This window comes from Lissotriton helveticus, chromosome 5_1 (genome assembly GCF_964261635.1).
Source record: "Lissotriton helveticus chromosome 5_1, aLisHel1.1, whole genome shotgun sequence".
Lineage (NCBI taxonomy): Eukaryota > Metazoa > Chordata > Amphibia > Caudata > Salamandridae > Lissotriton > Lissotriton helveticus.
Genome location: NC_136065.1, coordinates 241,969,155 through 241,993,749, shown reverse-complemented (window position 1 = coordinate 241,993,749; position 24,595 = coordinate 241,969,155). Strand labels below are relative to the sequence as shown.

At 42.5% G+C, this 24,595-nt stretch overlaps 1 protein-coding gene across 4 annotated transcripts in view; it reads left to right on the top strand.

Moving 5' to 3' along the window:
* PNPLA7 (patatin like domain 7, lysophospholipase) overlaps positions 1-24,595 on the top strand; it is a 1,524,034-nt gene that overhangs the window by 943,256 nt on the left and 556,183 nt on the right. For all 4 annotated transcript variants that reach the window (XM_078642105.1, XM_078642108.1, XM_078642106.1 and 1 more), the window contains one exon: positions 10,645-10,763. In XM_078642105.1, the coding sequence (XP_078498231.1) occupies positions 10,645-10,763 (119 nt within the window). The remainder of the gene's footprint in view (positions 1-10,644; positions 10,764-24,595) is intronic.

Genomic DNA, 24,595 nt, shown 5'->3' with positions numbered 1-24,595 from the left:
CTGAACTTTTATTCACCGTGCCAAGGCTGGGGGAAACGAGCGCACAGATTGGCTGAAATTGAAAGTAACATATTGCGAACATGTTTTGTGGATCGGAGCGCCGGGAGGCTGCCTCGAACATGTTTAAGAGGAAGGAGGAGAGGGGAGAGCGTAAACAGGACCCGGGGGACCAGGCAAAACTAGCCTACACACCAAATGCATAGCGCTTGAGAGATTATATTGATTGTGAACCTTCTTCTTTTCTTTCTCCATTCTTGTTTTCTGAGGATGTTTATGTGTATAGAGTAAGCCCATTAAGTTAACTTAGTGGATCCTGCAACTTTCCTAGGGAATTGGGATGAAGCCCATACAGGGCTAGATTGACTTTAGCATTTGCCGACAGAACGCAGATCAGCCCATATGAGGGTGTTATTTAGATGTATATTAATACGAAGCGCATATTGGGCTATATGTATTGGAGTATTTGGGGCCAGAGCGTAGACCAGCCCATCTGAGAGCGTTAATTTGATGCACTACTTTGATAATATTATTATTATTAACTGGTACAAAATGTATTTTGTTTTCCGATGATACGCTCTGTATTTATCTTATGTTCTATTAGGAACTTCAAGATGGCATCAAATTCGGCAGAAATGTTAAGTCTGTTTTCTATGTTGTTGCAGGCATTGTAATGTTTAAAAATATGGCGGCCACACGCTTCGGTAAACATCGAGAAAGGTTGTTACCAAAACACGTCTGTGGAGTGTGCGAGTTTTTCTGTGAAATAAACAGCAAACGCCCCAGGAGTGCTTTTCTTCTTTACACGGGACCGTGGTTTTGAAGGCTTACTGGGATTTATATATATATATATATATATATATATATATATATATATATATATATATATATATATATATATATATATATATATATATATATATATATATATATATATATATATATATATATATATATATATATATATATATATATATATATATATATATATATATATATATATATATATATATATATATATATATATATATATATATATATATATATATATATATATATATATATATATATATATATATATATATATATATATATATATATATATATATATATATATATATATATATATATATATATATATATATATATATATATATATATATATATATATATATATATATATATATATCCTACATCCTACTGGCGGTCGCCAGTAGGTAGTTATAGTTAGGACCTAGTTTCCATAGGAAATCCGCAACATTCTATTGGGAATAACTTTGGCATTGATGGACGGAATTGGCTGCATTTCTCCAAGAACATGGCCAGCTCCGCTCCGCTCCTTCCCTGAGTTTGGGGGGGATTCGTCAAGCGGGGGCCCGAGATAAAAGGGGGGTCCCAAAACATGTTTTCCCCATGTTAATTTCCATGGGGCGGTTGGACTCACTTTTAGCCCGAACGGCTGAATGGATTTCCACCAAACTTGGCAAAATTGTAGGGACTGGTAGCCCGATGTGCCTTTGCTATGTCTCAAGATATGTGCTCCAGTGGATTTTGAGTAATTTAGGTTCAAAAAAATATATATATCTATAAGCGCGCCCCGGGAGTTCGCGAGCGGAAAGCGGATTGGCTCTCGGGTGTCTGTCAACATTCCAAACAGTACGGAGCGGCCGCCATCTTGTGTCTCGGTAGGATCGAGACACAAGAGGTGGCAAAAACAAAGGGGGAAATGACCAAAAGGGGGCAGGGTAGACCCCCCTGACCCCTAGGTTTGATGTGGGGGCCATAAAAGGGCACCGCGGGGCAAAAAAAAAAAGTTATTTTTTTTCGATTTACGCGGGGGGGAGCACACGGTACGCGCACCGGGGAGCGTACCATGGAGAAAAAAGAATGAGAGTTTTTTAAAAAATTTAGCATTTTTTTATAAATTGGAGGTAGTTCTAAAAAGAACTGTTTTTTTAATTCTTTTTGTTTTATATTTTTTTATTGTTATTTTGAACATTTTTTACTTTTTTTGGCTTTTATGAACAATTTTATATTTTTTTGTATTTTTTATGGGAACAAACAAAAAACAGGGAATTGTAAACGGCTCAACTGGAGCAAAAAAAAATCAGGAAAAAATGAAGGTTTCTTTTTGCACTTGTGGTTGTCTCCAGCACGGTTGATGAGTTTGATGCTTTGCTCACCAAATGAAATTGTAGTCCCGCAAAATATAAAAATTATTTTGTAATCTCCGAACTGGCGTTGGATGTTTGGGACCGTCTCCCTTGTCTCTGGACCCGATGGAGTGGGTTGTTTGGAGGTGCTCGGAGAAGATTGGGGAGGGTTTCTGGTCAGTTCTCTGACCTCTGCCGCAGCATAGTTGTTCGGATGCTCGGATGCTTGCGTTGCATGTGGCGAAGCATTGTATGGTTCCCAAATGAATATTTTTTTGCAGGGTTCCCCCTGGAAAGTACAGCGCCGCAGATGAGACAGCTCACTTTTGGCGCATTGACTTTCTTTAGTCCCCTTGGGATTTTAAAAAAGTCCCACACAAAGTGCTCCTTAGGTTTATAGGGGGGATTATCTTCTGCCTCTCCTCCTCCTCTTCCTCTTCTTCTTCACCACCAATGTGGTGTTGTGGTGGTCCTTGTGGTGGTGGTGGTGGTGGTGGTGGTGGTGCAGATGCTCCTGCTGCTGCTGCTACTGTAGCCATTTCTCAATGAATAGAAGCAGGTCTTCCTCACTCAAAGAACAAAGTGAGAATGAGGAAAAAAGGTGGGGGCTTTCATCATTTGGAAAACAAAACTTCTGAACCAATGAAAAGTGTTATTTTCAGGTCACATGACCCGGGCTTTCATCATTTGAAAACCAAAACGGTTCTGAACCAATGAAAAGTGTTATTTTCAGGTCACATGACCCGACGTGCTTACGCTATGCGCCCGGGGGGCGCACCGGGGCGTGTAGCGTAAGCGCGTCGGGGCGCGCCTGGGGGCGCTTACGCCGTGCGTCATAAGAAGCATCACGCGGCTACGTGATACGTCACGATGATGTTTTCGTTCGCAGCAATAGCGCTAACGGGACGCGCACCGGGGCGCGTCGCAACACTGCGCTTACCGGTGCGCTCACCGGTACGGGCACCGAGAGCGCTCCTGGGCAAAAAAGAAAAAAATAAACAAACATTTATTTATTTTATTTATTTATAACACTTATAGAGCGCACAAATATCAATCGGTGTCCTGGCGCTGAAAGTGGTAACTCCCCAAGGTTCAGACACCCGGGCTAGAGGGTAAAAAGCCATGTTTTAAGGTTTTTCCTAAAGGCTAGCAGGTTTGTGTTTAGTTTGAGGGTCAAGGGGAGGGAGTTCCAGCCTTTGCTGCTCCCCCCACAAAGCTCCTGCCTCCCCAGCGTGCTTTCCTGATCCGGGTTGTTTTAATCAGTCCCATTGTGGCAGACCTCAGTTGTCTCCCTGGTCTGTACCACTGGAAATGATCCTGGAGAAACACCGGGCCCACACCATGCAGTGCCTTATAAACAATGCAGAGGGTTTTGAATAAAATCCTCTTCCGCATCGGGAGCCAATGCAACCTCTCCAGTTCCTTAGTGACTGATGAAAACTTGGACAGGCCCCCAATCAGGCGAGCAGCTGCATTTTGTAGGACCTGGAGTTTGTTCAGCACCCCCTGTTGAGCCTCTAAAAAGAGGCTGTTACAGTAATCAAGGCGCGAGAGAACTAGTGCCGTCACCACTGTCCTCCTACTTCCCTCTGGCAGAAAGGGAAGAACCTTCCTGATGGTCTTTAGAATCCAGTATATGGAAGAGGTCAGCGCCTTGACATGGGGTTTGAAGGTCAGTTTATTATCTATAATAACTCCAAGATTCTTCACCTTTTGAACTGGAGATGGCGGCGAGCCCATATCTGTAGGTCACCACTTAGAACTCCAAAGATTTATATTGGACCCGAAGATGAGCACCTCGGTCTTGGAGGAATTTAGTTTTAAGCAGCTTTTTGCCATCCAGGAGCTCACTGCGCACATACAGTCCTGGAATCTCGCTGCCACCCCCAGCTCTGTCCCCGGCAGCACCGAGACCACAATCTGGGTGTCGTCCGCGTAAGATGTTAACTCAAATCCGAAGGCACGAATCACTGGGGCAAGGGAGGATACATAGATATTAAATAAAGTGGGGCTAAGGGAGGGTCCCTGGGGGACCCCCCCGGGGAATTCGAAAGGTCTTGATTCGAAGTCCCCCATAGCCACCACTTGTATCCGATCTTTCAGGAAGGCCTTCAAGATGTTAAGTGCTTGCCCCTGAATCCTGCAGGCCTCCAATCGGTCCACCAGCATAGCATGGTGAACCGTATCGAAGGCCGCTGACAGATCCAGTTGGATCAGCACTGCTTGGCCTCCATCGTCAAGCACCTTCCGGACCTCCTCTGTGGACTTAATCAGGGCGGTCTCGGTGCTGTGCCCATCCCTAAACCCATGTTGGGCCGGATCCAGACCCTTCGAGTTCCGCAGAAAAGCACAGAGTTGGGAGTTCATAATTTTTTCGATCAGTTTTGCCGGCAGAGGTAGTCTGGCAATTGGTCTATAATTGTTAGGGTCGGTGATGTCCAGCGATGGTTTCTTAAGTAGTGGGCGGATGGATGCCCGCTTCCACACTCTGGGAAAATCGCCCTTCTCGAACATCAAATTGAATATACTGGCAAGACAGTCCGAAATAGGGCCGGCTGCCAGTTTAGCAATTGACGTAGGGCGCAAAGATCTTGAGGAGACCCAGATTTGGTTGCCCTTAGAAGTTTTAAGACATCACCTGAGTTTACTGGCTTGAAGGCCGGAAATTTATCCTCCCTGGATTCGGCAGTAGGTGCCCTAGGGGACCCTTCCGCAAGACCAAGGGCCACCTGATGTTCAAGCGAGGTGAAAATTGCCTGAACCTTAGTCCGAAAAAAGTCAGCCAAAGATTCACACAGTTCGATGTTGGAAGGCTCTGTCGTCGGTTTAGGGGATGTTAAACTGACCACCGTATCGAAAAGTTCTTTAGCTGAATTCTTAGCCTTCTCAATGCGGTCTGTGTAGAAGGCAGTCTTGGCCTTTCTAATACTATCCTTATATGCCCTAAGGCTGATTTTTAGTTTTTGTTTATCAGACTCATGATAGTTAACTCGCCAGACACGTTCTAACTTTTTGCATATTGCTTTTGCTGCTCTAAGCTCAACTGAATACCATGGGGCCGAGGGAGCCTACCTGGTGGGCCGGCACAACTTAGGCGGGGCTAACCTGTGACAGGCCCTCTCGAGCCATTCTGTGTACTTGGAGGTGGCTTCATTCACATCAGTGTCCGTGACAGGCCTAGAGGCTGTTAACACCTCCTCCAGGACTATACCGTCCATATTTTTCCATGCCCTGCACATCTTAGTTAAGTGCCCTCCTCTCAGAGTCTTCTTAACCGAGGGGCTTCGAATGGTAAATAAAACCACCCCATGGTCTGTCCAGGACACTGGTTCAGCCTTGGAGAATGCTAAATCAGGGTTGTTCGAAAAAATGCCATCTAATGTATGGCCAGCCTGGTGCGTTGCCCCAGAGACTACCTGAACAATGAACATATACATAAAAAAAATCGTGTTTACATAAATTTACAATATAGGATTCATTATAAAAATATTATATTTCATAGCTATAGAAATTAGCTATTAAAAAACCTATGAAATTCACTGAAAAAACCATAGGTTTCACACCAGTTATAGTTAGGAATTAGCATTTAAAAAACCTATTAAATTCACTGAAAAAACCATAGGTTTGACACCAGCTATAGTTAGCTGGAAATTTTACTGACATAAAACCATTGAAATTCCCACGTTATAGTTAGTTGGACTCACTATAACTCGCGCGCCCGCAATGCACTGCTGATGATGTCACATATTACATCATTCATGACATGGTTAGTGACATCACTGATGACATCACTGATGACATCTCAAATGACATCACTGATGACATCACTGATGACATCTCAAATAACATCACTGATGACATCACTGATGACATCTCAATTGACATCACTGATGACATCATCCAGTGTCTGTGTGTTTCTGTAAAGTTAAAATATGTTTTACATATTGAAGAGTGAGTGTATGTATGAGTGTCTGGATGAAAGATTTAGTAGGTGCGTGACTGACAGCACCATTGTACAGCCTTCCGAGGCTCCCTGCTGCATCGCTGGAAGTGGCTGTGACACTGTGCACGACCGCTTCGGCGCACTCTTTCCCCACAGGTTTCCACCTCATGAGATGTTGAGTCGTCGCCAGTCTGACTCCGGTCGGTCGCTGCCTTTCCGGAGGTCGTCTACAACGGCTCGACTCGGCCTGTCTAGGCCTTTTCGGAGGTCATTGACATTGACTCGGCCGGTCGAGGCCTTTTAGGAGGTCGCCGACGCCGGCTTGACTTTGCAGGTCGAGGCCCTTTCGGAGGTCGCCGACGCCGGCTCGACACTTGAGGCCTTTTCAGAGGTAGGCATCGATGTCGCCTCAGCGCCGTTAGACGCCGGTACCATCACCAGCTTTATTGGTGGAGGGTGTGGTCCCAGTGGATTCCCCACCCCCTGAGCCATTTCAACGCTCTCCAGAGCGTGCGCCAGTAGGGCATTGGCCTCCTCATCCTTTTGATGAGCCTCGGTTACGTGGCTGGATTAGCTTGCGCCCGTCACCTACTGATGACTTACTGTCACAGCCTTGCGGGGCCACAGAGGCTAGTGGGATGTTTATTAGGGCTGTTTGCAAAGCTGCAGACATTTTGAGGATGCAGCCGCCCACAGTCTCTAGGCCTTCAGAGATATTGCTGGATCTTCTCCACCAGGGCACGGGGGCCATGGAGCCATTGTTGCCATTTGCAGAGTCATTATCTGACATCCATCTAAGGGCGTGGGCGAGGCCCTTTTCTGGGGACCCCGTGCATTGTGCTGTGGCACATCGCCATCGCCCAGCTCCCGATGAACCCACCTGTTTGACCCTCCATCCTGTGGCTGGTGGGTTTGGGATTCAGGCAGCTCTCGCAACTACTCCTGTTCCATTGCATCCTCCCACTCTGGAGACTCGGTGGTTGGAGTCATGTGGCCGCGATGTGTTTGCCTCAGCCAGCGTGGGTCCCTAAACACGTTGTGTGTGTTTGCTCAGGCTACATTGCCCTTTGGGACTCTGTCGAGCAGCTCCTCCCCTCCTTGCTGGAGAACTCTTGTGCCGATCTGGCCCGCATCATCCGTGATGGCCATGATATGGAGCAATTTTCGATTCGGTCTGGCATGGACACCACTGACTCTGTGGGTCGAACTATGGCCAGGTCGGTTGTCATGCGCCGTCATGCGCCGCCATGCGTGGTTGCGCGATGGCATTTTCCCAGAATATGTTAGGAGCGGCTTTGAGATCTACCATTTGATGGGGTCACTCTTTTTGACGCCCATGCTGATTCGGCAGTCAGGCGCCTCCTGTCTATGTTTGCTTGTCTTCCAAGGTTTAAATCCTCGATTTTTGTTTTTGTGACGGTGCTGTCACTTTCTTCTCTGTTACCCGTACTGGGTTACAGCTGCCCTGCTCTGAGCTGTGTGGCTGTTCAGCCGTGTTATTTCCTTATTCTGATACAGCTGGTTTAGCTGTGTTTACCTTTCTTTTGAGCCTCTGCCCACGAGCTTGTCTCAAGAGGAACCCTTCTTTTGTAGGTGGGTGGTTGCCCTCTATGTTGGGTGGCGTGGAGGTTGTTGCCCCTATCTGTCTTGGGACTGGTCCCCTTCACTGCTCAGGATGGGGGTAATAGGTTTACTACTTGCGCCATGACTTTTACGCGTGTTCCTTGCCTCTGGGGCACGGGGGTGGGAGAATGTTTATGTGCTGACAGTGTGGCTGCGCAGGGCTCTGCTTGTTCTTTCTTCTTTTCCTGCCTTTGGGTTCTGCAGTGTTGACACTACTCTGTGTGGTGTTGTTAGTCACCGTTTCTTTCCAATGTTCTGCTCTTCGCACGCTGTCCCATGCTTCCACAGTTTTTTATCTGGTGGTTCTGCGTTGTGGTGCGGAAAAGTTAACTGACGTAGGCGTGCCGGGGCAAAAAAGTTTCCGGATCCAGTCTCACGCCTGGGGATAATTCTACATGAAGGAATCTGCGGCTAGAATCGTCTCTACCAGATACATTGTTACCGAAGTACTTCAAGACATCTTCTTCAGTCTTAGTGATAGTTCTCTCAGAAAGATTGATTACCGTTAATTGTTGTTCATCCATTATGGTCTTTTCGTATTGTGGCCTCTTGTTCCCATGCCAGTACTGTTGTACTTTTCTGCGGCGTTCTCCTCTTCTTTTGCTTGTGTTTTTCCGCCTCTGCCTGTTCCGCTTGGTTTACCCCAGGGTGAGTGCTTGTTGCTCCTTTGTAAGAGGCTCAGCTCCTCGGAAAAAGACACCAACTCCATCGGATTTGAGGCATTACTATCCACTGATTCAAGATCCGAACTTAAACTGGTTCCAGACTCCCATCTTCCTTTATTCGCTAATCCCAGTGCTTTATCTCTTGTGAAATCAGAACATACTTTATCAAATTTTCTTGCAAAAGTTACAATTCTGCCTGTTTTATAGTCCTTTTCATCGCGTCAGAATTTTCTTTGTTTCCTTTCACCATCACTTGCTTCTCAAACGTTTTGATTTTTTTTCATCAACAAATGTTAAAAAATGTTTTTACTTCATTTTGATCTGATTCTTTTTGCAATTCATCCAACAGGGCCTTTATTTCTGTTATTATTTCTTGGTGCTCTTCCCATGCATTCTTTGTCATTATCTGTAACATCGTTTTCGAACATGCGGTGTATTGTCCATCCAAGGTTTAAGTACCTGAGCTTTGGCGTTGTTGAGAGTAGGCACAATGAAGATCCTGAGGCCTCTTGGAATCCCTTCTACGCTAAAACAAATATAATCGTTTTTCAAAAAGATGATTCTTTTTGGGCACACTGTTTCCTTTGCAATTTCTGTATGTGGCTTTGCGTTGTAGCTCGGAAAGTAGACACGGAAGAAACTGACGTCAGTTCTTTGGAGGAGGGCTTATATAGACTCTGCCGACGTCCCTTCCAATGGACAACATTGTTACGGAGTTGCTTGGCACCCTCTGTTGACACACACAGGTACTTCTGAGAAAGGTTTCCGAATCCGATCTGGCGCCTGGGATAATTCGAAGGTGAGAAATCTGGAACTAGATCTTGTCTCTACCAGATAAGGCTTTACAGAAAGGTAAGTAACTTATTCTTCTGATATGGATGTGATCTGTGGTGCACCCTCTAACTGTGTGCTATTGAATTATAATAATTGCCAGTGTGGACCACGTTCTGACAATGTTTCACACTGCACAAGGGTGCTGTGGGGTAAAGTAGGATCTTTCCCAAGTGTGCATATTACTGATGTCATTTTAACACGGTTGGGCCTGGTACTACTAGTGATATTTCCAAATGTGATTTATGCCCAGAATATATGATGTTCATGTTGTGTTAATTAATGTTTGTGTTGAATACAAACTTTATTTACATACACCACATGTGAAGTCTCTTTTGTGGCGCTCAGTGTATTGTGTGAGTGCTGTACCAATGCTTTACACATTGCCTCTATGTTCAGCCTGATTGCTCAGTGCCAAGCTACCCAAGGGTGAGCGCAGGTTATACAGTGAGTGTAATCACCCACCCCTGATGCGAGTGGTAGGTTCTCACCTCAGCCAACCAGAACGTGCCAGTTCCAACACATGGTTTCTATGAACTTATGTGTGACATTCCACAACCAAATGTGTGACACTTTCTTGTGAATAAAACCAAGCAGGGAAGTCAATGGAGATACATTTCAGAAATAACACCCTTTTGAGTAATGAGGAGCTCTAAAAAGATATTGAAAGTGCTCCAAAACACCTGAAATGGAAGGTCACATGTGCATTGGAGCTCCTCAAAGCCCAGTAAGTACCGCGAGACGCTGCAGGCAGAGCCTGGCCTGGCATGAACAACTACATCCTGCAGTCCACTACCCAATAGTCTGCCCCCCCCCAGAGAGTACTGACTGAGAGAGATGGGTCGAGCGGGAGGGCTACAGTACTCTGATCGGGGGCAGCAAAGAAAAAACAAAAGATGCCACCTTCTACCTGACTTGGCTAATGGCAATTGATCTCTTCATGACCAGTGGTACCGAAAAACAAGGCAAGATCGGCCCTGTCGTGATCTATGCGTGGCTGCCTAAGGGCCAGTGTTGTTTATTTTAAAACCACATGGTTCTCAGAGCCTAAGCAACTGCCAGTGGCTTGATATAAAGCCTGACAACAGACCTAATAGAATTTATTTTTACTACTGTGAGAGGAAAATGTGAGAAGCTCAGGCAAAGCACTGCAATTTTAGCTCGCTGGCAGCTTCTTTTATATTATACAGGTGAGCTGTAATTAAATGTGCACCTTGTTGTGGGCTGATCCAGGGGTGCTTATATATGCGTGACTATTGCAATTAGTGTGGTGACGCGGACACCAGCACAAAAATGCGTTAATCTAACTCCCTGATGCATAACTGCGGCTAGGCTTGGTTCATGGTGGACAGGCTTGATGCACGGTGGACTGGACTTTAATTCTGGTCTTCTTAGCTCTTCAAAGCAAATGACACTTGTATATCTTTTACAGATTGAGATGTATGAGCGAGCCTACCAGAAGCCACCGGACCGCCATAGTGACTTTTCTCGCTTAGCGCGTGTGCTAACCGGAAATGCAATTGCCTTGGTGCTGGGAGGTGGAGGTGCCAGGTGAGTCCTTCTCCGTGATTGGCTGCTTTTTGGTCGGTTGACTTATCATGGTGCAGGAGGAAATACTTCTTTGTGGAATGACACAGCTTTTGACCCTTTCCTTGAATTATTTTCCTCTTGCGATGTAATTGTGGTTGAGCTGGGAGGTGATGAAAACGAATATATGGAAAGGATCTATATTCCTGATTTCCTCATAGGTGCGGGCGTAGTTTCAAGGGAGTGGTGTTTGGGTGTTAAACCTCTCCTAATAAATGTATTCTGAAGTAAATAGTTGGATACTGGGGCTCCATGGTACAGTGATGTCTGTCTTCCACTTACTCTGGGTAGGACCTGTTTAGAAACGTCTTACTGTTTTGTTTATCTTCCTGGAGACAAGTATGGTAAGAAGCTGGACCACTGGTCAGGAGCATTCTCTTTGTTCACTGAATGGGAAGCGGTGAAGAGCTAGAGGATTATCTTGCTTACAGATCTTAAAATCTTATGCTCTTTACCTGTGATAGAAGTTGCTTTGAGTGACTATCTGACTGGTTGTTCCATTCAGTGCAGATTAAGACTCCTCTTGGCACCGAGTAGTGACTGCTCGTGATGTCCTAGAGGTATGGGCTAGCAGTTAAGTGTAACCTTAATGGGTTTTTTAGCATGGAACCGTGTTCTTTTGGATGCTTGAATCTAACTAAGAATGGGCCCATAAGATGCCAGAGATATTTATCTCCATGAGTATTGCAGTGATATGTGTAGCAATATCAAGGTGTAAAGTTGGTTAATGATAGAGTTGTTATCATTGAAGTGGATGTGAGCTTAACTCCGTAATCATTACTGAGACATCCTGCCATTATGTAGAATCGTGGCGCACATTTTATTTTTGTACCCAAAAACATTTGTTTTGCAGTAATTCTTTTTTGAAGTTATTTTATTTTTTTGCACTTGATATATGGTGTCTCTAGAATATAAACATCCTACACAGGCCAACCAGACTGTACAGATAAAGGTGTGAAACTATGGACCATGAATTCTGCAACTTGGTTCAAGCACTAGTTAAGCTATAACATGTTGTCTAATCGAGTTCCTCTACTTGGGTCTGGCAGTCTGATCTCTTACACAGAGCAAGAATGAAGTGGCCTTTCCCCAGGGGAGGAGGAGACAAGTGGCTTTGTTTCACCTCTTGGGCTTTTCACTGGCCATCCCATGACACGCTCCCTCGCCACACTGGCCCAAACCGGTCATGCTCCACTAATTATTTTTTTTAATGACTATGTGATGAGATTTTCTATTTGAATTATAGTTAAACCTGGTTTAACACAAGAACTTCGGTGTGTAAGACCTCTTTTTTTTATCTTCCTTTAAGAAGAAAGAGCAGCAGGACGGATAAACACTAGTCTCTGAGAACAATCAGAGTTTGTAAAAGGCTGAACATGGAGGTTGATCCTTAGCCCTATTGAAATTAGAGCAACCCCTTCTGAACCTACACTGCTTGTCATAACAGTAACATTGATTCCAGAGCTATGCATCTTGCAAAGTTGTACAAGATTGCACCAAAGATAGTATGCCACTATATCCTGCTACTGATTGTTAATGTTCTTGGACCCGGGTTATAGCCCAAGCCTCAGGTAATGGCTGAAAACGAGGCAGAGGGTGTTTAAGAGCTAGAATAGCCTGATGCAGAGGGCTGTTAGACTGTTAGAACATTCAACCATCTGATTGTAGAATGTTCTATGTTAAAATGAGAAAAATACAGACATTGGCATGTCTGAGTAGAAGAATGTATCACCATTATCCCTGAGCCACTCCATTGCCTTCAATGGCATGCAATATTCCAATATTCTAAAAAGGTACTAATAACCCATTCTGGGTGCAAGTCCTTATGTCAGAGCCAGGTCTTGCAGAGGACCTTCAGGGTGTAAATATGAGTTGGGTTGTGGTTCCAGAATATAATCTGCCAGGACTGAAGTTGGGGCAACTGAAGTCTCAAAGTGTCCGAGCTACAGCTAAGATTGACTGGTATGCAGTGCCTGGTACATAAACAAACATTCGGGAATAATAAACCAGACAGCTCAAGAAGCAGCACAGAGAAGCAGGCAGGAGGAGTTGTGTGTACTGAGTGGGCAGGACTGTTTCTATAGGTGTAGCACAGGAACACCTGACAGGAATGTGCAGACTGAAAAGCTGTAATGATGGATTAGTTCTGACTCGATATAAACCAATGGAATGGGTGAAGTACATTGTCTTGTGGGATAAACAGACGAAGCTCAACACCCACCTATGTCCACAAATTCTGAGAACCCATATTGGAAGACTCCAATATATCCACATGTAAATAAACGCAAAAAAGTAGGACTGTGGTGCACAGCATCAGTGTTCACTGTGTGCAACAGATTTTTAAGACAAGTCTACTAGTGTTTATCTTAGCCTGAGATTAGACTTGTAGGTGCTCTGTGTTTCTTTGCTTGTAAAGAGTGCTTATACCATATTTGTGGATGACCAATGCAGTTAAAGCCACAGCTCCTACCTGTCTTCCTCCTCCTTAAAATTGCATGCAACTGCCAGGCTTACCCTAGCATGCACATACAAAATGTATATTATATCACACCATTCTTTCTCATAATCACCCTACACATACATTTTCACACATAAAGGGATAGAAAACTTGCAAGGAAAAACCAGGACATTTTATCTTGGCCACTTGGGAGGTGATGAGAATTTGAGACCTCCCTTAGAGATGAGTGTTCCTTTCCTTATAACAAGGCCCTTGGGAATTGCTGGAACTCACTCCCAAGGATGTCTGAGAGGTGCCGTCTTCACGGTCACTGGGAGGAGACGTGGTCTACTGGTGACCGTCTTGACCTTGGACTTCAGAGACTAGGGTTTAAATATCACTTTTATTATGAGCTAATGACAGTGGAAATGTTCAGCATGTGATGGTTGCGCCTGGAAAGGCCGAATCTGTCCTTGTGTGGCTGTAGTACATGAGAACATTTGATGAAAACGACATGCTGAGCTTGAAGACTAAGTACGTGTTCTCTAAGATGGTAAAATCAGTATTTAGGACAATACAAAAGTAGTTTGTTCATGAAAATGACAAGCTTTTGGAAGATTGTGAGTTTTTAAAATGTGATTTTGTAAAACCGTAAGGTTGAATTTGATAGGAGGATGTCAATTTTCACAACAGGACAAGCTGATATTTTCAAACAAAAATATGGCATTTCCAAATACATTTAAAATCCACTTAAAGCTGATATTTGAGTGATAGTTCATATGGCATTCATTTGCTGATATGATTGTTCTTCAACATATCAGTGAAGCCTTTTATTACATTAGTAACCATAGCAGTAGCTCTCCTGTATTAGGCTCAAGCATCTGCCGTAAGGAAGTGGAATCTATTTGCGTATTTATTTTAGCATGTTTACAGTACTCAAATGCTTACCATACAGAGGTCTGTTAATGTCATAGAGTTATCCTGGATAGTATAGGTGGAAATGCAGAGAGATGGTGTTTGTGTTGTGAAACATATTAGTTTCCAGGAGGGAGAGAGTACCCCACTAGCCCCAGGGAACAGGGTACAGTGACAACCAGTCAAGGGAATATCCCTGGGTAATTACTGACACAAGAGCTTGTTGTGTTCCCACACAAGTTCTATTCATTCACACACATGCTCTAATTTTAGAATTAGTGAAAGGGATCAATTTCCACACTAAAAGTGAACGTTCACAGTCTTTTATTGTTCTTATAAAACATGAGGAAACCCTCACTCTAAGGAAAATTAAAATTTCAAAGAACACTCTTTGAACATGTATAGTAAAATCAACAGTTAATTACAATTAATTACATATATAAACATAGGTAACGTCAAATACAATCAATTTATACAATGAGGAAAAATACAAATTAAGACAGTAAATGCAGTTCTTGACAAAATGAAGTTACATTTGGATCCTTACACGCAAAAAAACCCCCAGCACACTGTGGCCTTGATATTCTCTCACCACTCTTATTTTCTAAATCCAATGGCCTTTTTCTAAATAGGCGGTGTAGTATACAGTATCATCAATATATGAATATCCGTTACTCCCACGACCCTACTAGGATTTTATACACTAACAAATGCGTCAACGCGTTTCGGTGTTCTATCTCTGGATATTTTAACACCTTCTTCAGGACTTGCCGTTTCTTTGGGGTCACCGGCTTCATAGACTATTGATAACAGTCTCTGTGTAAATATATAGAGAAGAAACATGGTATCACTATTATGAGACGGTTTATCACATCAACCTAGGTCTGTATTACGCCATTTAAGGCTGTTTCCATATCACCCTCTATTAGATCAACACCTCCCGCCTCTTTTGTACTCATTCCATACGTGGTGTGGATCTCCCTCCCTTATCCCTTGGGATCTGTTTCGCCCACCCTCGTGCATCATTGGGTGAAGCGTTTGGAATTCGGGGACCATTTTCTCCCAGGATAGGGTCTGGCTTTATACATCCTGTTGGTTCTAGATGTCTATATATTATAAATCCTATAAATTACAGATGTTTATAAATATCCAGGCCCTCCGTCTCACTTTCAATGTGGAAATAGGGGCAGCCCTCAGCGACCTCATTCATTTATGCTATCCCCCCATGGGGTGCCTCTGAGGATCAGCCCTCCTCCTTTTGTCCTCTTACCCCTGGATTGTTTGCTTGGTGTACTCTGGTGGGTAACTGTAGGGAAAGACACCTCCAGTCTATAATTGTAGATATGGATGTCAGTTCTTCCACCTGTGGGGGGGCACGTGTATATGCTGAGTATTCATCATTATCTTTGATATCATTGATCTGACCTAGATGGGCCAGTATGTATTATATATTTACCTTCTGTACAACTTCCTGGTCTCAAAATGGTTTTTTCTGTAATGTAGTTAAATGTGGCGTAGTCCACTCCCCTGGTTTATATTCATATTATCTGTAAGATCAAGGGGGTGGCCATGATTAAGGCATTTTTACTGTCTGGAGTAGGAAATATAATGCTTAAATCTGTCCCTTCTCCTCTTACCTTAAAATGATTAAAATTCCTCCTGAACGGGCATATATTCGCCTGGGTTGGCTGAAGAACTGGATATGTTCTGCTGACAAAAGAAGGGTTTATTTGTTTTGGTAACTATGGTGCCATCTGTTGTTATGCCTCCTTATTATCTTCCCTAGGCGTGGACCCTGGTTCCTTTCTCTATTTTTTATCTTGAGCTCCCAACTCCTGGTCTTACCCGGTTGTGCTATGGGGACATTCCTATTCTATCATTTTGGTTCTGAATAGTTAAGTTAAGTTAACCTCGGTCATGGTGGTCCCTTCGTCCCCCTGTTAATTTAAACCATGGCCCCCGTCTAGATATCGGTTTTTTTTAAGCATCAAAGGATTGCTTACAACATTTTAGCGTTTCGGAGCCTGCTTCCCCTGTTCTATACTAGCTGTCTATTCTGCCTGGATTCGCCCCTATGGTGTCCCGAATCAGCTCTCCCTAGTCCGCTTACCGTTGTCGTTAAGTGCCTCCGCGTCTGCCTCGTTCATTCCTGATGTGACAGAGCGGGTCGGGTGCGCTGTATTTAAACTAGATTTCACACGCTGATTATTTTCAGCTGTGTATTGCGCATGCGTGTACTTTCCCCTTGTATTTCACGAATAAGACGCCATTGTTGAGTGGTGAATAAATCACTTTCTGTCAATCAGGCATAAAATGCCCTTCTCGTTCTGGGCTACTCGTATTGCGTGATATAATTTTCCTTTATTGAATAAAAGTACCCTAGACTCGCTAGATGTAATCTGGTATTCAACCTATGTGTGTATGGCTATCGTTATTCGTCTCTCGATTTACGGCGCCATCTTAGAGTGGTGTTTGTAACGTTCAGGTTCATTCGGCATGCCATTTAATGCACATTCAAGGCTCTAGAGTATAATTTCTAATCTTATAAATTATAATTTATCATTATATTTGTTTTGAGTTTCCTAAATCGGTGTGGTATTCATAGTTATCACGATCTTATTATTTTAAATAGTGGAAGCTAGTTTTAATAGCATGACCTTATATTACTTCCTGAAGGTGCTCTAAATGTCATGTGTTAGGATACATGTTAATCAAACATTGTATTATATTATATTATCTTTTCAGGCAGGTCTCTTTCTTTCCCTTCTTTCCTTTCTTGTCAGGTCTATTTTCCTCATCACACCTGTTCTATTTTTTTTTAATATTTGCACAGGTAATAATATTCTTGTACAATGTCACATTCTACCTGTTCATTCTTTACTTATGCTTTACCTCTGGATTAAATCTTAGGTTCTATCTCTCTTTTGGCTTGTTATACGGCTGTTGCCACTTTCACTGCCCATTCCTCTCTCTGTTCTCTTTAAGTTGGGTGCTCCTCTTATATCAAGGATTCCCACTCTTCCCTGGAATTTAAACCATGTTAGATCGTATCAAATTTAATCATATACCACTGCTCCTGCTGTTTCCTTCTTTTCTTGCTGTCTCCTAATCTCGTTTGTTCCTTAATCCTCTCTAGGATGACCCATCTGATATCTTTCCCACTATGTCCCCGTTCTTTCCAATGTGTCACCAATGGGGCATTTTCTTTGTTGTTTTTAATCGCTGATTTGTGTTCACCTATCCTCAGCCTTAGTTCCCTCCCTGTCTCTCCTATGTATCCATAATTACATGGGCATAGGATTAGGTATATCACGTTCTTTGTTCTACAATTGTTCAGTGTAGTGATCTTGTGTGTTGTTCCATTAAGTTCCACATCCTTTGTAACTAAACATTATTCACAAATGCAACAGTTGCCGCATTTGTGGTTCCCTACAGCCTTTGTTCCTATTAGTGTCGTTTGACTTTCTATTACATCATCTCTGTAGGTATGTACTAAACTGCACCTCAAGTTCTTATTCTTTCTATACGCGTACAGTGGACGCTGTAAGGTAGTTTCTGCTCCATCATTTAAGATTTTCCAGTTATGATTTATTATGTTCTTGACCTGGTTAGCTACCTGTGAGTATTGGCTTACCATTACTATTTTGTCTTGAGTCTTTTTGTCTTTTTTCGTCAACAGACAGTCCCTGTCATAAAAGCGGGCTCTTTTTAGAGAATGGTCAATTCATTTTTTGGGGTAGCCTCTTTCTTTAAATTTCTGTTTCATCTCTCCAGCGTGTCTATAGAAGTCCTCAATTGTACTACAATTTCTCCTCAGATGGAGAAATTCCCCGAAGGGTATCGAATCTTTCTGACTCCTAGGGTGGTAGCTATTATAGTGCAGCACGGTGTTGCGATCTGACTCTTTTTTGTACAGTTCAACTTCTAGAATTTTGTCCTCATTTTTTATACAGCTGTCCAGGAAGTTTACCTTAGTTCTGCTGAATGCTGCCGTGAATCTTAAATTCACGTCTCCTAGGTTGAGCCATGACAGAAACTCTTCCAAATGGTCCACTGAGCCTGACCATATAAAGAAGATATCGTCAATAAATCGTACCCAATTACGGATATTTTCATAGTATGGGCTGACTTCATTGTAGATGTGTTTATTCTCGAACATGCTAACATAGATACAGGCCAGGCTCGGCGCACATGTTGCGCCCATGCTGGTGCCCTTTCGTTGGATATAGAGGTCTTTCTTAAACAGGAAGATGTTGTTGAGGAGTACCATGGAGACACATTTTACTATGAATTCTTTACTCCCTCCTACAATCTCTGTCTCTTCCAAAAGGGTCCTAATTACCTCTATGGTGTCATGTTGGGGTATATTGGTGTAAAGTGACTCTACGTCGAGAGTCACCATGATCTCGTTTTCACCATCAAACTCCAATCCCTCTGTTTTGGCGATCATATCAGATGTATCTCTGATATATGATTTCTGTTGTTCCACCAGAGGTTTCAAGAACCTGTCCGCATATTTGCTTAAGGGTTCAAGAAGAGAGTCGATTGAGGACACTATAGGTCTGAGGGGGGGATTATCTAAGCTTTTATGGACTTTAGGAAGTCCATAGAAGGCGGGAGTTTTGGGGTTCATATTATTGAGGAATTTCCATTCCTCTTCTGTGATCTCTCCGGTTGTCTTTGCATCCCGAAGTAGTTTTTCCACCTCCTTCCTCAGATTATTGAGTCTAGTTTGGGACACTCTCGTATAATGTGATTCATTCAATAGAAGACTTAGTACTCGTTGTTCATAGTCTTCCGTATTGAAGACCACCACCCCTCCGCCCTTATCAGCGGGTTTAATAGTTATTTGGGTGTCTTTGGATAGGGAGTCTATGGCATCCCTTTGGGCTTTAGTGATATTATGTTCTTGAAAGCGTTTTTTATTTAAAAGGATACCTATCTCTAATTTGACCACTGACTCGAATATCTCCAAATTTTTATCCACCATCCCTAGACTGGGCGTGAAAGTAGATTTTATCCTTAGCCCAGAATCTTGTGGTGCTTCTCTAGCTGGTCTATTTTCGAAAAAACGGCGAAGCCTTATTTTTCGGAAGAAAGCTCTCAGGTCTTTTTCTAATTTAAATTTATTGATGCCTGTAGTCGGTACAAAATTAAAACCCATCCCTAGCACTTGTTGTTCTACAGTAGTGAGTGTCCTGTTTGACAAGTTTATAATTGGCGTCATCTTTAATGCCAGTATACTTTGTTCCTGGTGCGTTTGTATTCCTGAGGGGCCTGGTTCTGCTGGTATTCCTGATCCTGATCTCTTTGTGCAGGTCTCCTCGTGTATGGGCCTCTTGTTCTCTTTTGAAACCCCCTCTGTGTTCTCTGCGGGCGCTGTTCTAAAAAAGCCTTCTCATAATCTCTATTTGGGCCTGCATATTCTTCTTCCTCTCTTGTCGGTATCTCCTCTTCCCCGCTGCTTTCCGAGGTGCCCGAGAAATTCATATGCCTGGGTCTCCTATTTTGAAACCTTACTCTAGGACCTCCATTCCTGTTTTGTTCTTGTTTCTCAGTGTAGTAATCTTTTTTCAAAAAAGGGTATACTGTCTCCTGTGTGAATTTATTAATGTCCTTTCTCGGTTTTTGGGTCTTGCGGTTTGTTAAATATTCGCAATACCCAATCATGTCCTGATTGATCTCCTCTATTTTCTTTTTCGCTTCTTCAACAGCATTGCTGTCTAAGAGGGCCTTTCCTAGTTCTTCCATCTCCCTCATTTCTATCAGAATGGTGCTCTGTGCTGTCTCAATTATCAGGAGCATAAGATCTCTACTACACCTGTTGCAGATGAACGTCCAAGTTTCTAAAAACTTAGGGTTTTCAATGAAAAGCCCCGGTTCATTCCGTATTTGTAATCCTATGGGTATGGTACCCCCCCTTACGTATTGGGTCATGAATTCCGCATGCAATTAAGTTCTAACGATTTTCTTTATGAGGTTACCCAACTGGTTCCATTTTTCACCTCCATTGGGGATAATTGTCACATTGCTACCACCTTTATTGGAGCTAAGTATTTTATTTAATTACTCCTCGCTAAAGCCGAAGGTCTTTAGCGTATCCATTAGATTTGGGACTGTTCGTTTTTTGTTTAGGAAAAACTCGTGAGTCTGCACAAAAACCTGACTCTCCAGCACAAGGCTGTTCTTTCTCGTTTCCAGGAGGGAGAGAGTACCCCACTAGCCCCAGGGAACAGGGTACAGTGACAACCAGTCAAGGGAATATCCCTGGGTAATTACTGACACAAGAGCTTGTTGTGTTCCCACACAAGTTCTATTCATTCACACACATGCTCTAATTTTAGAATTAGTGAAAGGGATCAATTTCCACACTAAAAGTGAACGTTCACAGTCTTTTATTGTTCTTATAAAACATGAGGAAACCCTCACTCTAAGGAAAATTAAAATTTCAAAGAACACTCTTTGAACATGTATAGTAAAATCAATAGTTAATTACAATTAATTACATATATAAACATAGGTAACGTCAAATACAATCAATTTATACAATGAGGAAAAATACAAATTAAGACAGTAAATGCAGTTCTTGACAAAATGAAGTTACATTTGGATCCTTACACACAAAAAAAACCCCAGCACACTGTGGCCTTGATATTCTCTCACCACTCTTATTTTCTAAATCCAATGGCCTTTTTCTAAATAGGCGGTGTAGTATACAGTATCATCAATATATGAATATCCGTTACTCCCACGACCCTACTAGGATTTTATACACTAACAAATGCGTCGGCGCGTTTCGGTGTTCTATCTCTGGATATTTTAACACCTTCTTCAGGACTTGCCGTTTCTTTGGGGTCTCCGGCTTCATAGACTATTGATAACAGTCTCTGTGTAAATATATAGAGAAGAAACATGGTATCACTATTATGAGACGGTTTATCACATCAACCTAGGTCTGTATTACGCCATTTAAGGCTGTTTCCATATCACCCTCTATTAGATCAACACCTCCCGCCTCTTTTGTACTCATTCCATACGTGGTGTGGATCTCCCTCCCTTATCCCTTGGGATCTGTTTCACCCACCCTCGTGCATCATTGGGTGAAGCGTTTGGAATTCGGGGACCATTTTCTCCCAGGATAGGGTCTGGCTTTATACATCCTGTTGGTTCTAGATGTCTATATATTATTAATCCTATAAATTACAGATGTTTATAAATATCCAGGCCCTCCGTCTCACTTTCAATGTGGAAATAGGGGCAGCCCTCAGCGACCTCATTCATTCATGCTATCCCCCCATGGGGTGCCTCTGAGGATCAGCCCTCCTCCTTTTGTCCTCTTACCCCTGGATTGTTTGCTTGGTGTACTCTGGTGGGTAACTGTAGGGAAAGACACCTCCAGTCTATAATTGTAGATATGGATGTCAGTTCTTCCACCTGTGGGGGGGCACGTGTATATGCTGAGTATTCATCATTATCTTTGATATCATTGATCTGACCTAGATGGGCCAGTATGTATTATATATTTACCTTCTGTACAACTTCCTGGTCTCAAAATGGTTTTTTCTGTAATGTAGTTAAATGTGGCGTGGTCCACTCCCCTGGTTTATATTCATATTATCTGTAAGATCAAGGGGGTGGCCATGATTAAGGTATTTTTACTGTCTGGAGTAGGAAATATAATGCTTAAATCTGTCCCTTCTCCTCTTACCTTAAAATGATTAAAATTCCTCCTGAACGGGCATATATTCGCCTGGGTTGGCTGAAGAACTGGATATGTTCTGCTGACAAAAGAAGGGTTTATTTGTTTTGGTAACTATGGTGCCATCTGTTGTTATGCCTCCTTATTATCTTCCCTAGGCGTGGACCCTGGTTCCTTTCTCCATTTTTTATCTTGAGCTCCCAACTCCTGGTCTTACCCGGTTGTGCTATGGGGACATTCCTATTCTATCATTTTGGTTCTGAATAGTTAAGTTAAGTTAACCTCGGTCATGGTGGTCCCTTCGTCCCCCTGTTAATTTAAACCATGGCCCCCGTCTAGATATCGGTTTTTTTTAAGCATCAAAGGATTGAATGGAAATTCCTCAATAATATGAACCCCAAAACTCCCGCCTTCTATGGACTTCCTAAAGTCCATAAAAGCTTAGATAATCCCCCCCTCAGACCTATAGTGTCCTCAATCGACTCCCTTCTTGAACCCTTAAGCAAATATGCGGACAGGTTCTTGAAACCTCTGGTGGAACAACAGAAATCATATATCAGAGATACATCTGATATGATCGCCAAAACAGAGGGATTGGAGTTTGATGGTGAAAACGAGATCATGGTGACTCTCGACGTAGAGTCACTTTACACCAATATACCCCAACATGACACCATAGAGGTAATTAGGACCCTTTTGGAAGAGACAGAGATTGTAGGAGGGAGTAAAGAATTCATAGTAAAATGTGTCTCCATGGTACTCCTCAACAACATAGCATGTTCGAGAATAAACACATCTACAATGAAGTCAGTCCATACTATGAAAATATCCGTAATTGGGTACGATTTATTGACGATATCTTCTTTATATGGTCAGGCTCAGTGGACCATTTGGAAGAGTTTCTGTCATGACTCAACCTAGGAGACGTGAATTTAAGATTCACGGCAGCATTCAGCAGAACTAAGGTAAACTTCCTGGACATCTGTATAAAAAATGAGGACAAAATTCTAGAAGTTGAACTGTACAAAAAAGAGTCAGATCGCAACACCGTGCTGCACTATAATAGCTACCACCCTAGGAGTCAGAAAGATTTGATACCCTTCGGGGAATTTCTCCGTCTGAGGAGAAATTGTAGTACAATTGAGGACTTCTATAGACACGCTGGAGAGATGAAACAGAAATTTAAAGAAAGAGGCTACCCAAAAAAATTAATTGACCATTCTCTAAAAAGAGCCCGCTTTTATGACAGGGACTGTCTGTTGACGAAAAAAGACAAAAAGACTCAAGACAAAATAGTAATGGTAAGCCAATACTCACAGGTAGCTAACCAGGTCAAGAACATAATAAATCATAACTGGAAAATCTTAAATGATGGAGCAGAAACTACCTTACAGCGTCCACTGTACGTGTATAGAAAGAATAAGAACTTGAGGTGCAGTTTAGTACATACCTACAGAGATGATGTAATAGAAAGTCAAACGACACTAATAGGAACAAAGGCTGTAGGGAACCACAAATGCGGCAACTGTTGCATTTGTGAATTATGTTTAGTTACAAAGGATGTGGAACTTAATGGAACAGCACACAAGATCACTACACTGAACAATTGTAGAACAAAGAACGTGATATACCTAATCCTATGCCCATGTAATTATGGATACATAGGAGAGACAGGGAGGGAACTAAGGCTGAGGATAGGTGATCACAAATCAGCGATTAAAAACAACAAAGAAAATGCCCCATTGGTGACACATTGGAAAGAACGGGGACATAGTGAGAAAGATATCAGATGGGTCATCCTAGAGAGGATTAAGGAACAAACGAGATTAGGAGACAGCAAGAAAAGAAGGAAACAGCAGGAGCAGTGGTATATGATTAAATTTGATACGATCAAACATGGTTTAAATTCCAGGGAAGAGTGGGAATCCTTGATATAAGAGGAGCACCCAACTAAAAGAGAACAGAGAGAGGAATGGGCAGTGAAAGTGGCAACAGCCGTATAACAAGCCAAAAGAGAGATAGAACCTAAGATTTAATCCAGAGGTAAAGCATAAGTAAAGAATGAACAGGTAGAATGTGACATTGTACAAGAATATTATTACCTGTGCAAATATAAAAAAAAATAGAACAGGTGTGATGAGGAAAATAGACCTGACAAGAAAGGAAAGAAGGGAAAGAAAGAGACCTGCCTGAAAAGATAATATAATATAATACAATGTTTGATTAACATGTATCCTAACACATGACATTTAGAGCACCTTCAGGAAGTAATATAAGGTCATGCTATTAAAACTAGCTTCCACTATTTAAAATAATAAGATCGTGATAACTATGAATACCACACCGATTTAGGAAACTCAAAACAAATATAATGATAAATTATAATTTATAAGATTAGAAATTATACTCTAGAGCCTTGAATGTGCATTAAATGGCATGCCGAATGAACCTGAACGTTGCAAACACCACTCTAAGATGGCGCCGTAAATCGAGAGACGAATAACGATAGCCATACACACATAGGTTGAATACCAGATTACATCTAGCGAGTCTAGGGTACTTTTATTCAATAAAGGAAAATTATATCACGCAATACGAGTAGCCCAGAACGAGAAGGGCATTTTATGCCTGATTGACAGAAAGTGATTTATTCACCACTCAACAATGGCGTCTTATTCGTGAAATACAAGGGGAAAGTACACGCATGCGCAATACACAGCTGAAAATAATCAGCGTGTGAAATCT